General features: G+C 41.3%; 1 protein-coding gene across 1 annotated transcript in view; it reads left to right on the forward strand.

Annotated features, from left to right (window-relative positions):
- The first annotated feature begins 2,918 nt into the window (after window positions 1-2,918).
- The window catches only part of IQGAP1 (IQ motif containing GTPase activating protein 1), a 100,540-nt gene continuing 88,547 nt past the window's right edge, over window positions 2,919-14,911 (forward strand). Inside the window, exons 1-2 of the mRNA XM_059912417.1 lie at window positions 2,919-3,076; window positions 4,884-4,983. Coding sequence (XP_059768400.1) covers window positions 3,022-3,076; window positions 4,884-4,983 — 155 coding nt within the window. The 5' untranslated portion in view covers window positions 2,919-3,021. The remainder of the gene's footprint in view (window positions 3,077-4,883; window positions 4,984-14,911) is intronic.

The raw sequence follows: 14,911 nt of genomic DNA on the forward strand, positions 1-14,911 counted from the left end.
GAAGGATGGCTGCATGACGCAAGGTTGGACTTCAGAAAGGTTTTATCAGTTTACAGCCAAACCAGCAGTGCATGAGAAAGGTTGCTTTTTCACCCCCTTGCCAATAGTATCAATTAAAAAAACAAAAGAACACATTGCTACTCTGATGTCGGTTATGACCTTAATGTGAATTTCTATGAAACTTGTATTTATTGACCAGGCATGTGGGTTTTGTCATTAGACAGACCTGGGTTTGAGTTCCAGCTCTGCCTCTTGCTGTGTGGCTTCAGTTGAATTATGTAGTTCTCCATTTTCTCATCTGTAAATTGGAGATAATAATAGTTCTTTGTTGGATTATTATAAGGCTCAGATGAGAAAATAAATACAAAACACAGAGTCCAGTAAAGCCTCAGTACATTTCAGTTATTATAGTTATGAAGAATGACTTAACTTGTGACAATCAGATAAAGCTGTTTGAGATATCTGAAACTCAATGGGATATTAGTTTAAATACCTGTTAGAATTGTATGGTTCTAGGAATAAGAAAGAATGCAAGAGCCCATTAGTTTCATAACCTTTATGATTAGAGAGGAAATACATTTACACATTCGAATTTCATCCATTACAAAGGTCTTTAGAATTAAAATAAAAACATGTATATATCTTAAAAGCCAAGAAATATAAAATAAAATCAAAAGATAAACTGGGTAGGATTTGCAGATTTCTAAGAGTAGTCAGAGGATGAGGTAATGAGTTTTGAAGTCCATAACAGAATTTAAAAAGGGGCTCAGAATAACAGTTGGCATAGTGAGAAGAATGGCTCTGAAAGTCTGTAGCTCCAGAACTTATGTTTGGTAGAAAACCTCTGATCAGGGAATTCGCTGGTGGTCCAGTGGTTAGGACTCAGCGCTCTCACTGGTCAGGGAACTGAGATCCCACAAGCCCCTCGGTGTGGAGTGGTGGTGGTGGAATGACACAAAGAAGCAAAAAAACGTCTGATCAAAAGTAATCTTAATTAACTAGGCTGAAACTGTCTTTCTTAGCAGTTCTGTGTCTTTCAACTCAGAAGCTTTAGAATTAAGCACAAAAAGGCTTTAATGGGGGTAAAAACTATGTGATTAATATGTTGGGGTTTAGAAGAAATGTGTGCATATTTCACTTTTTAGGCACTTGCAATGTTTAAGAGAATTTGGCTTATTAGAGTGACTGTCTTATAACTCTTATTTTAAATGTATAATTGAGTTAGTTTTAGACTTAAGGTTTTGAGTTGAAATTTTACTGTTTACACATGGAACTGGGTCATCTAAGAAAACTTTAAATTCATTATATTTGTAAGTGTATTTGATTTATAAGGATTACTAAGCCTTGAGAAGATTCTAGGCTAAACAACTGAAGAAATTAAAAAGAAAATCTAATAGATTAAGTTTATAGATAATTTTAAATGTTGGAAGATGTTGAACTAAGTTTGTGAATGGGACCAAAAATTATTCTAAGTTTCTGCAAAGTGATTGGTAAAATATGCTAGACTTATAAATAGAATAATAACATTTGCAAGCTGAACTTAAAAGCTTAAGAAAGAACTAATTTCTGAATTTGTAACAAATTAAATCTTTGACCATTTTTTAATGGGGGTGTTTTGTTTTTACAGGTTTTCAAGTATTTCACTTTACTATTTTGAAGGAAGAATGGATAAACTGAAAATTGCTAGAGCAAACAGCCTGGAGTCAGGTTGTGAAGTGGCTTATTTGGCATGGTAAGGAATTTGGACCATATCCTGAAGGAAATATTAGGAAAAGACTATGAAAAGGAAGAACACGACCGTATTTGCACTTTAGAAAGAACACGCGGGTGACTGCGGGGAGTTGGTTGGCAGAAGGGAGAGCGGAGATGATGTAATCACAGTGGAGGTAGACACAAAAGCTAGACACTTCAGTAATAATACCGATTGCACGTTGGGCGTGAGACAAGGAGCCTGGTGTGTCCCGACTGCGAACTGAGCACTATTAATAGGATAATAACGGGAACAGGGTCAGTGTTCGACACGTTAACTTTAATGTGTCTGCGGGATTCACAGGTTTAAAATGTCCATTACACGGCTGAAAATAATGAGTTGGGGCTTCTAGAAAGTCTGATCTGAGATATATTTTTAGGGCTCTTCAGCAGTTTAAGGTGAGCGTGGATAAAGATACTCAGAAAGAGTGGGCAAAGAAAAAACGGAAGACGGCTGAGGACAGAATTCCATTGAGTACCAATATTTTAAGGGCAGGCCACAAGTTGCAAGGGGAAGACGCATCCCTAAAAGGGGCAAAGAGTCCTCTAAAAAGAAGAACTTGCAAAGAATAGTGGCAAGGAATCTAAGGGAAGGAAGTTTGGATAAACACAATTCTCCTGCTTTAGCATATCCACTTCTCAAATGCTAGAGGGGTTAAGCAGTTCAACTCTGGCGACTGCTGGCGAATCTGGGAGAAGGCTGAGTCCAGACTGCCAGGCTGTGCGGACCCTTACGGGAGTTTGGGTCCTGTATGTGTCCGCAAGAACACACTGGGCCACTTCAAAAGAGGCCTTCCTTGAGCCCTTTGGTGCAGAAGAGTTTGGCTAGGCAGGCAGGGTAAGTGAAAGTGCCCACGTTTTTTATTTCAAGCTACAGACACTGGCGGCCTTTGGGAAGAGGTGCAGATGGGACGGCGACCGGCGAGGGCAAGGATCCAGGGCCGGGGCGGGTCTTCTCCATCGGGCGGCGCTGACAGCGAGCACGACTGGCGGACAGGCTCCGCCTTCCTTCTTCCGCCTCCTGAGGGCGTTGCGGGAGCAGGGCGGGGGCTAGGGGCGGGGTCGGGAGGCTCAGGCCCCGCCTCCTTCCTTCCGCTGCGGTCGGCGCGGCAGGGCGGGGCCGCTGGGGTGGGGTCTGCGGGTGGGGCCTGCGGCGCGGGGCGGGGCCACAGGGACCGGGGCAGCTCGCGCAGTCTGCAGGAGCTGCAGCCGCCGCCGCCCGCTCCTCCGAGGTTTTGCGGCTTCCTGAGCTGAGACCCGGGCTCGGCCGCCATGTCCGCAGCGGACGAGGTTGACGGACTGGGTGTGGCTCGGCCACACTATGGCTGTGAGTGTGGGCTCCGCGGCGCTGGGGTCTCGGGGCGGGCTCGCTGCCTCTGAGGCGCCGTTTTCCCGGGGGCTCGCTGGGCGGGTGGGGCAGGGCGGCTGTGGGCCGCGCGGACCCGGAAGAGCCGGTGCGGCGAGGTGGCGGGCGGCGAGGCCCGCAGCCCGCGCCCTCTCGGTCTCCGAGGCGGCGGGGAGGACCCAGGCGGCCTCCCCGCCTTGTCCCGGGAGCGGTGGCTGGAGGGCCCTACCCAGCGCCTCCCGACTCCCAGCTCGACCGAGATTGGGGAGATGGCCTAGGGTGAGGTGGCAGGAGGACGGTGCAGGGCGTGTCCCGGGGACCGGAGACCCGAGACGCGGGCTCTGCTCGGGCTTCCTGGGAAGGTGCTGCCCGAGTGCTGCCTGCGAGGTAGACCCAGGGTCCAGACCTCCCCGACCCCAGGCTAGCTGAGAGGTGCGGCCCTGGACAAGTCACTTCAGCTTTCTCGGGCTTAGTTCCCTCGTCAGGATCTCAAAAGTGAAAAAAAAAAAAAAAAAAAAAAAAAACCCAAACCTCTGACTTCCTCATTTTCCGAACCTCATTTTCTGTCCCTGTCCTGGGACATCACTGAACTGCAGGCGGGATAGTTACCACTGGCCAAAGGAGAGTCCTTTAGAGTCTTGAGGTTTTCCATTTTATTTTATATTCTTGCGAATAATGTTATGTTTTAGGATAATTTCACTGAGCAGTTACACGGGAGGTATCGTGTCACGTTTGTGACATTAAAGATTAGTAAGAGCAGGTCCCGCTTTCAAAGAACGTTTTAATCAGAGAGGCGGGCAGGTGTATTATCTAATGATAATAAGGAGGGATAGAAATAAAGATGCCATGTGAAGTAACTAGGCTTAAACAGTAATGTGGGTGAGGAGGAGGGGCTTGGGGAAGGCAGTAGGAACACAGATAGGACATTTGATCAGAGCCTTGCAGGATGCTGTGTAGTTTGACAGGGCAGGGTGGGGCAGGAGACAGGACGTGGAGAGGAAGAGCAGGAACTAAGGTATTGAAGAGTAGAAGAGCGCTGTGTGTGTTGGGAACTGAGTGGTGTGGAGTGCACAGTGGTGGGAGGGAGAGGAGGGAGAGGGAGAAGAGTTACCAAAAGTAGTTGGGGCTAAATTGGGAAAGGCATTGAATGCCAACCCCAGGAGTTAGGAATTTATTCCATATCCTGGGTGCCCATTAAAGGAAGCAGATTGCTTTGAAGTTAATCTTATAGGCTCTTGAGACAGACTGCCTGGGGTTGAATCCAGGCCCCACCATTTATTTATTAGCTGTGGGACAAAGGTCAACCAGCCTCAGTTTCCTCATTTGTAAAACGGGAGTGATAATCACAGGATTGTTGTGGGACTTCCATGAAAGAATGCATGTAAAATGCATAGTACAGTTGCTGCCACTTAGTTCTCAATGACTGCTGGCTTTAGTGATTCATAAAAGAGTGGGAAAAAAAAGACCATGAACAGCTCTGCATTTAGAGAGAGTCTGGCAGATAGACCAGCACAAATTTGGACCAGAATCTCAAGTCAGTATTTTTCAAGTCACACTGAAATTTAGTACATGTTCATAATATTGTACTTTTAAACAAAGATTAGGATAAATATAGTTGAAACCCCATGGTTCCTGTCTTAGGAAAGTAATTGTATTGATAGTACCTCCGGCTGTCCACACGTTACCCTGACTCTCTAGGTGACTAGCAGGAATTTGATGCTATGGCATTCTTTTATCGCTCAGGAAGGGTACAGATTCTTGCGCTTACATTCTTTCTTTCATGTTTTAGCGGTCCTGGATAATGAGAGACTTACTGCAGAGGAGATGGATGAAAGGAGACGTCAGAATGTGGCTTATGAGTACCTTTGTCATTTGGAAGAAGCAAAGAGGTAAAGGTTGGCTGGAGAGAAGATTGGGAGAAGGGAGCTGATCTGGTATGAACAAAGATAAAGGTCTCTGAGTGTGTTGTAGGTGTGACTGTGAGAGGCAGGTAGTTTGAAGGAATAAGTAAGTATAGGTAGGATATTTTTTTCATGGGAGCAAGTAGCCTTGATGGCAGTTTATCATGAAACAGTCTGATGGACACCTACGTATACTGAAAAATTTCCAGATTTGTGTTGTTCAGTTTTATGCTTATGGTGCATGTTTTGGGCACAACCAGCTATAGGGAAGAAAAACAATTTTAAGGTTTGACGTTTTTGGCCTTAATGTTTCACCGGTTCTTCACTGGTTTTGATTTATATATGAATTGGGTCCATTCTCCTCTTGGTAGTACTCTGGGTATGGATCCATCCATTCGGCAATATTCAAAGTCTGTTTACCAAAGGCAGTGTCCTCTGCATTCTTTGTGAAGTGAATGTACAACTGCTGTTTTCTTTTTTCAGATGCTCTAAGACCTTGTGGTCTTAGAGTGTCGATTTGCTATCAGTAGTTCATTTCTTTTGTTCTGGTGCTTGTGTTTTTTTGCAAAGTCCCAGGGTAGATAGATGTAATTACAGATCATGTATCCTATAAGTGAGCTTTGGTGGAAAAGGCCAGCAAGGGATAATGAGAGGTTTTGTGGTTAAAGTCTAATGAAAATCAAGGATGTTTCAAATGGTGCTAATAAACAAGACTGTTTTTTGTCTTGTTTTGTCTTTTTAGTTTTGAAAATCTTAAACGCTACAGGAAAGTCCAGAGAGCAATACAATAAACATCCATGTATTCCAAAACTAGCAAATGTTAGCCCTTCAGATTTTTTTCCTTTTCTCTCAAAAGACACAGTTGGAGTCCCCTTTGTGCACCTCCCTGGTCTCATTCTCCTTTCCATTCCTGGGGCTACCACTAACATGCATTTGGTGCATCTTCTTGAATCTGGGTTTCTTTTCTGAGCTAAAAGCCCTTCCATTAGATTGGGGGAGGGTTGTGAGGGGATTAGTGATGATTTAGGTGGAGAGAATGGTAATAACACTTGTTTTTCTAAATGGAAGGTTATACCAAAGGAGGTGAATGTGTTAGTAGAAAGGGGGATGTTTCTCATACAAAGTTTGTAAGGATCCTGTGAACAAAAATATTATGTCCTCTGCTACTTAAGTTATGGACTAGATCTAGTTTTGGAAGATAAATAATTTGAAAGCTGTAGCTGGTATGAGAGACCATCTTGGGCTCTGTGAAGTCTTGGTGTCTTTGTTGGGGTGACCTAGGGGTGAGAGAAAAGGGCTTCAACCTACCTTCCTCCCCGCGTTAAAAGCTTTTCTGCTTTTAATATTGGGTTTCCGCAGTAAAATTCCCTTTTTTAAAAAGGGTATCTTGGCTAACATCCCCTTGCTACCACTAATCCAGTTTCACTATTATTATTATTATTATGATTATTTTTAATTTGGCCACTCCACGCGGCTTGTGGGATCTTAGTTCCCTGACCAGAGATCAAGCCTATGCACTCGGTAGTGTGAAAGCACAGAGTCCTAACCAGTGGACCACCAGGGAATTCCCCAGTTCCACTACTAATCTAGTTTAGCCATCTCATTTCAGCGAGGAAACTGAGGCCTGAATGTCCACGGTCTACTTGTAGTTTTCTTGATTGAAGAATAGTTTTCATCATTTTATAGAATGGTTTTTAACCAGGTGTGTACCTTAGAATCATCTGGGGAACTTTAAAAAAAAAAAAAGGCTACCTGGGCCTTACCACAGGGATTCTGGTTCAGTAGATCTAGGCTGGAAGGTCCAGATACCTGTATATTTTAAATGCTTCTAGTGGTTCTGATGGTCCCCCCGAGTAGAGAAACGAGATTGAAAACATTTTAGAACTCTACCTTATGCTAGGTTATGATAGCCTGAATAGGATGATGTCCTTTATCACATTTCCTTCTTCAAGCGCTGCACTACAAGGGCACTTCACTTCCATCTACTCCAGAGCATATTCTTTTCTGTCAGGTGTTTTTTTCCCAGAATAGAAGAATGTCCCATTTCCATTAAAATCCTTCCAGTGACCATGATCCCCTGGGACGTTTTTTAGTTGGGTGCTTCTGCATACTTAGGAAGTAACTAAGGCAGTGAGACATTTGTGATAGTCTTTATTTTCCATGCTTTTGGTTATAAGGGCGAGCATAATAGCGGCATATTGTCTTTGTACACTCTGCACTTTGGCCTCGCATCGAGGAAATGTGCCTGGTTTATTTTACGGAGGCAATCATATAAAATCTGGGTGCAGTGATTTTTTTGTTTTTGTTTAAAACTTTGATTAGAAAATCAACTTTGGAAGCACCTATTTAGACTTTACAACTAGACAGGGCTAGGAAAAGAAGCCCGGGAATGTCATACTGAAAAAAGAGGACTGGGGTCCCTCCTGGCCACCTGATGTGACTGCTGCCACCCCTAAAAAGTGTTCAAGGTGCACCGCAGACAAATCACATGCTCTTCCTTATTAGCTGCGACTTCAGCTCCCAGTTGTGTCTTCTACCCTGGTGAGCTGGGTTGTACCTTGTGTGCTTCTGGGGCCCCTCTTTACCCTCTAGCACAAGTCTGTTTTGCCTTTTTGGATTGGCCCCATCCTGTTTCCTTCATAACCTCCACCCCTCCCAAGTTGGAGGAGTCCCAAGGTCTGGAATTTACACCCACTCCAAGGCCAGGAAGAAAGATCGCAGAGATCCAAGGGAGAAAAGGTTCCCCTCTTTAGTTCTATTTTTAATACTGCTACTCCTCCCACTAAAAGCTCCACCTTATAGCACAGTGGCCCCATTGTGTATCCTAGGGCACTCCATTTTCTTCTGTACCTGTAACAGCTCTTTTGTGGGAAGAGAGGAGAGTGTGTAGAGAGGGAGAGCATATAAATGTGTGCAGACAGGGAGTATAAGTAAGAGTGTATGTAGAGAAATGAGAATGTGTTGTGAATTTGTGTTTCCCTAAGAGGTTAAGCGGGAAAATTTAGGAGTGATTCTATAAAAGTATGCACTTTGGGAATGCTTGCAAAATAGAAAATATAGAGATTCTGCTTTTCTTTGTTGTTTGGAGAGTAGTTTAAATATGGACATTAAGTTATTGGTCTAATGAAATATCATCTAAGGATTCAGGGTTTTATGCTAAGGGCTGCAGAGCAGACCAAGGACTTTATAAAGCAAGACATCTTAAATTATGTATTTATGCTTAAACGTGGGTTTAGTTTTATCCTTTTGCTTGTTCTGATTGGGCTTTACATTTGTTTTGGCTCAGGAGCAGTTGTATAGTAGAGGTAACTAGCATTTTCACTCAATTGAAAGAGGTGAGGTTTAAATATGTGAGATATGGTAGGTGCTCAGGTCTTGGACAGGAAGAAGTAATAGAAAGATCAGGGACTTCCCTGGTGGCACAGTGGTTAAGAATCCTCCTGCCGGGCTTCCCTGGTGGCGCAGTGGTTAAGAATCTGCCTGCTAATGCAGGGGACACGGGTTCGAGCCCTGGTCTGGGAGGATCCCACATGCCGCGGAGGAGCTAGGCCCGTGAGCCACAACTACTGAGCCTGCGCGTCTGGAGCCTGTGCTCCGCAACAAGAGAGGCCGCGACAGTGAGAGGCCCGCGCACCGCGATGAAGAGTGGCCCCCGCTTGCCGCAACTAAAGAAAGCCCTAGCACAGAAACGAAGACCCAACATAGCAATCAATCAATCAATCAATCAATCTTTAAACAAACAAACAAACAAAGAAACAAAAAAAAAGAATCCTCCTGCCAATGCAGGGGACACGGGTTCGAACCCTGGTCCGGGAAGATCCCACATGCCGTGGAGCAACTGAGCCCATGGGCCACAGCTACTGAGCCTGCGCTCTAGAGCCCGCGAGCCACCACTGCTGAAGCCCATGTGCCTAGAGCCCATGCTCCCCAACAAGAGAAGCCACTGCAATGAGAAGCCCGCGCATCGCAACGAAGAGTAGCCCCCGCTTGCTGCAACTAGAGAAAGCCCGGAAACAGCAACAAAGAACCAACACAACCAAAAATAAATAAGTAAATAAAGAAAGAAAGAAAGAAAAGAAAAAAAGAAAGAAGGTTCAGGTGAAAAGAACCAAGAAGAGAACATAACAGTCAGGGCAGAAGAGGGCAGTCTGCAGAGGAGGAGAATGTATGAGTAGTACTAGAAATGGGAGAAAATTGAGTTAGGTTAAAGGTCACAGGAGGAAGGTTAATTCCAGCACTCCCCGAGTTTAACAATTTAGGATTCCTTCTTTCAGAGGCTTGCTGGTATGCCCTTTTGAGCCTGTCATGGGCCACCTTCCTCCTGCTCAGTGTCCATACCCCAGCTCACGGGCAGGGCACACCTCTCCCCCCACAAGGGGTGGAAAGTGAAGGCTGTGGCTGGCTGGAGGCTGTCAAAAACCATGTGATGTTAAAAAGAGCTTAACACTAAGTAGAGGCACTTTACCTTCTGTAATTTAGGGGAATTGAAAAAGTATCTTGGAAAGAAATCAGCTCTTGAGAACAAACTCTCTTTTGTGCGTATGTCTTTGTTGTTGGCATCGAACATTTTCCAGGATGGGCTCATCAGATCTCCTCTCCTCTAAGTGAAATCAGAATTCCAGTAACATCTGGATATATCTAGGCTGGCACACTGTGATCATGAAAAGAGAAATTAAAGACGTTTAACTAGAAGCTTGCGCACCAGCTTCTAGAATTCTCAAATGAAGGAATATCACTAAGAGATTGAGGAGAATCATTTTTAGATTGACCCAGGCTTTCCTTTTGCAAATGAGAAAACTAATCGCTTCATGAGACCCAGTATGATTAAGGGGCCACAAAAAACGTAGCTTTTTAATGGTACTTTGGGACTACAAGCTGGATGCATTCATGTATTTATGATTAGCAAGGAGAAGTATGGGGTGGGATTTATTCTTAACTCTTAAAATGGTGACATAGATGAAAATCTCTTTTTTTTTTTTTTGAATTTTTGAATTTTATTTAATTTATTTTTTTATACAGCAGGTTCTTATTAGTCATCCATTTTATACACATCAGTGTATACATGTCAATCCCAATTGCCCAATACATCACACCACCACCACCACCCCCTGCCGCTTTGCCCCCTTGGTGTCCATACGTTTGTTCTCTACATCTGTGTCTCAATTTCTGCCCTGCAAACCGGTTCATCTGTACCATTTTTCTAGGTTCCACATATATGCGTTAATATACGATATTTGTTTTTCTCTTTCTTACTTACTTGACTCTGTATGACAGTCTCTAGATCCATCCACGTTTCTACAAATGACCCAATTTCGTTCCTTCTTATGGCTGAGTAATATTCCATTGTATATCTGTACCACATCTTCTTTATCCATTTATCTTTATCCATTCGTCTGTCGATGGGCATTTAGGTTGCTTCCTGGCTATTGTAAATAGTGCTGCAATGAACATTAGGGTGCATGTGTCTTTTTGAATTACAGTTTTCTCTGGGTATATGCCCAGTAGTGGGATTGCTGGGTCGTATGGTAGTTCTATTTTTAGTTTTTTCGGGAACCTCCATACTGTTCTCCATAGCGGCTGTATCAATTTACATTCCCACCAACAGTGCAAGAGGGTTCCCTTTTCTCCACACCCTCTCCAGCATTTGTTGTTTGTAGATTTTCTGATGATGCCCATTCTAACTGGTGTGAGGTGATACCTCATTGTAGTCTTGACTTGCATTTCTCTAATAATTAGTGATGTGGAGCAGCTTTTCATGTGCTTCTTGGCCATCTGTATGTCTTCTTTGGAGAAATATCTATTTAGGTCTTCTGCCCATTTTTGGATTGGGTTGTTTGTTTTTTTAATATTGAGCTGAATGAGCTGTTTATATATTTTGGAGATTAATCCTTTGTCCATTGATTCGTTTGCAAATATTTTCTCCCATTCTGAGGGTTGTCTTTTCGTCTTGTTTATGGTTTCCTTTGCTGTGCAAAAGCTTTTAAGTTTCATTAGGTCCCATTTGTTTATTTTTGTTTTTATTTCCCTTACTCTAGGAGGTGGATCAAAAAAGATCTTACTGTGATTTATGTCAAAGACTGTTCTTCCTATGTTTTCCTCTAAGAGTTTTATAGTGTCTGGTCTTACATTTAGGTCTCGAATCCATTTTGAGTTTATTTTTGTGTATGGTGTTAGGGAGTGTTCTAATTTCATTCTTTTACATGTAGCTGTCCAGTTTTCCCAGCACCACTTATTGAAGAGACTGTCTTCTCTCCATTGTATATCCTTGCCTCCTTTGTCATAGATTAGTTGACCATAGGTGCGTGGGTTTATCTCTGGGCTTTCTATCCTGTTCCATTGATCTATGTTTCTGTTTTTGTGCCAGTACCATATTGTCTTGATTACTGTAGCTTTGTAGTATAGTCTGAAGTCAGGGAGTCTGATTCCTCCAGCTCCGTTTTTTTCCCTCAAGACTGCTTTGGCTATTCGGGGTCTTTTGTGTCTCCATACAAATTTTAAGATTTTTTGTTCTAGTACTGTAAAAAATGCCATTGGTAATTTGATAGGGATTGCATTGAATCTGTAGATTGCTTTGGGTAATATAGTCATTTTCACAATATTGATTCTTCCAATCCAAGAACATGGCATATCTCTCCATCTGTTGGTATCATCTTTAATTTCTTTCATCAGTGTCTTATAGTTTTCTGCATACAGGTCTTTTGTCTCCCTAGGTAGGTTTCTTCCTAGGTATTTTATTCTTTTTGTTGCAATGGTAAATGGGAGTGTTTCCTTAATTTCTCATTCAGATTTTTCATCATTAGTGTATAGGAATGCAAGAGATTTCTGTGCATTAATTTTGTATCCTGCAACTTTACCAAATTCATTGATTAGCTCTAGTAGTTTTCTGGTGGCATCTTTAAGATTCTCTATTATAGTATCATGTCGTCTGCAAACAGTGACAGTTTTACTTCTTCTTTTCCAATTTGTGTTCCTTTTATTTCTTTTTCTTCTTTGATTGCCATGGCTAGGACTTCCAAAACTATGTTGAATAATAGAAAATCTCTTTTTTGTGAAACTTAGTGCAACTGCCTTGGACAGAGTCTATGGTAAGAAGTGGGTTGTCTTTAAAAGTGATAAAAGTGATTCAAACCAAGAGTGCTTTTTCATATTATTACAATGTTACAAATGGGAGGATATGTTCCTAGCAGCCAGGAAAAGCGACTCTACAGTGTAGCTGAGACACTTAGCAAAATTTACAGTTGAGAAATGTGGGCAGTTTCTGGTATATATTAGGCAGTCAACTAGTTAGTAGCTGCTGTGATAACTAAGAAAAGTCATATTACTGTAATCTCATAACACTTATAATGAAGTCAAACAAATTTTAAAAGCCTGAATAAAATGTCTTTGAAAATCTTGACTTTTGAGATACGCAAAGTGAAAAGAACGAGGACTTTCAGTTTTGGCAGGTGTAAGTTCTGATTCTGGTTTTGCAAGTTACTTAACCTAGGGAGTAGAGCCTAAGTTTGTACTTTGCAGAATGGAGATACTGTGCATCTTAGGGAGTTGCTGTGGGGGTTAAGTGCCTGGCACAGTGTCTGAAATACAGTAGGCACTCGATAAATGTATTCTTTATCTTGGTCCTTGGGGCAAAAGCAGATTTAATATGAAGATGAAGAGGCATTCATAAACTTTTCTGGGGAATTTTCTGGGCACTTTCAAGGTTCTAAATGTTGGTAGCTCTTAGTTTTTTCACTTCATACTTAAGCTGTTGTCTGAAAGGAAACACCAGAAACAGAGGATACCTCTAGGGATTGGAGGGTATGAGAAGACTTTTCCTTTTTACTTAATGCTTTTCCATATATTTAAAATGCTTTTTACAATGATCATGAATTTTATAATAAAAAAGGAATGGAATAAGAAAAAGGAAAAACTGTCTGAGTATATAATTTTTAGTTAGTGATAATCATGAATTTAGATTTTTAAATTGCTGTATTGTCATCTTAATTACTATTTTCAATGGATACATAATGTCCATACTTTATTTAGGCTTATTCCAAAAGTTGTATTGCTTTGATTTCTGGAAAGAGTAAACATTTCCCCATATATTTGTGTACCATCTTTATTTTATGCAAGTTGTTGATGACATTTGTCTGTCGTCTAGGGTCATGATGTTGACTTTCGCGAGCTGTCTTATAATATGGGTGTCAACCTGTGGTATTGCTACAAGCATTTTCTCTTGATTTTCCATTTTATTCTTTCACTGTATGGAAGTTTAAAATTTTATGCAGTTCAAGTGTTAATCTTTCTCTTTGTAATTTCTTCTATCTATCTAGATAGTTTAATTTATGTAAGGCCTTGCTAAAATTTGAAGTTTTATATTCTGTTAACTTTCCTATGATATAGTTATTTAATTTTTTAAGCATCTAAGTCTTTAAATTTCATGGTGTTTCTAAATTATTCTGATATTACTTAAAAATAATCTTTTACTACCTATTAGCAACTGACATCTAGTATGTCAAATATTAAATCACATAAAGTTCTGTTTCTAGACTTTTTATTCTTTTATGGTGAAATGTATTTCTTTATTTGGAGGGAGGTGGGGGGTAGGGAGTGCTGTACCACAAAGCCTGTGGGATCTTAGTTCCTGGACCAGGGATTGAACCTGGGCCCACGGCAATGAAAGCACTTAAAGCACTCTTAAAGCTTAGAGTCCCAAGCACTGGCCTACCGGGGAATTCCCTTCATTTTTCTTGAAGAAATGTGTGACTTCATTTTTTTGTACTTATTAATGAGAAACAACATCTGAAACTAGTTTGATTTTTAGCTCCATGAAAAGTAACATTTTTAAAATACTTTTTCACAATTTGAAACTTGTAAAAATTCTTATTTCTTAAAGTTTCCCCATGTTACATATTAGAGTTGATACCGGGTTAGTAATTTAGCCTGTACTGTGGAGACTCTTCTTGACTTATAACTTTTTTTTTTTAAGGGATTATTAATACTGCTTGACTTTTATTTACTTTTATTTTATTTTTTTGACATATCTTTTTTGTTTGTTTATTTTAGCTCTAGGAAATTGTTATATCTTTAATAATTGGTTCTAATTCAGTAGTTCTGTCTTGGGGGTGCCTGTTGGTAGGTTAGATCTGCACAGTGTTTTATGACTGATCTTCATTTTGTTTAAGTCAGCTTTCTAGATATGTGTCCTACATATATATCTTCTGTTTGACTAACTTGATTTTCCTCTTTGGTTCTGTTAATGGTAGTTGCTTTGTCCTATTGCAGTTTTCATTTTGGACTATTAACTCCTTTTCCCTCTCTATTCTTGTTAATAGATCAAACGGTCTCTGATTAGCTCATGTAGAATAGTGTGACACATATAGTATCCTTTTCAGACGGAAAAAAGGAGCTTGTAACCAAGAGAGTTGTTTACTTTACCAATTCCCCTTATTTTCATTAAGTCTTGGAGTGGATGTCACCATAGGAAATCGGTGTTAACTGGATTGTCCACCAGTCAAGGTTAGGAAAGTCTGGGTGGGCTAAATGGACCATTAGTTTGACCTAATCTAGCATATATTTCTTCTAGTCTTAAATGTCAAAGCAACAATTGTTTATATATATTGATGTTGCTAATTGAAAAAACAGTAAAAATATATTTGAGGGCCTAAGTTGGCATTGTTCTAGGAATGTGATTTTTCTGGCTTTGCATGATGATCTGTCTCTGATTTCTGTATAATTCCTTCAGTTTCACAGTTTAGCAATGGGGATACCTTTTGGTAGCAGGACCTGTTTTGAACATTTTTAAGCCATGTGGTATTTGATGGACTCAGGGTTGTTTCCAATTGTGGCTGCTAAATAAACCCTTTCACAGGAAGTATTTATGTAAGAAAGTGCTAGTAGGCAAAGTGAGACCATCCGGAAGTGATTCATATGACTG

Source organism: Balaenoptera ricei, chromosome 2, assembly GCF_028023285.1.
Source record: "Balaenoptera ricei isolate mBalRic1 chromosome 2, mBalRic1.hap2, whole genome shotgun sequence".
Classification (NCBI taxonomy): domain Eukaryota; kingdom Metazoa; phylum Chordata; class Mammalia; order Artiodactyla; family Balaenopteridae; genus Balaenoptera; species Balaenoptera ricei.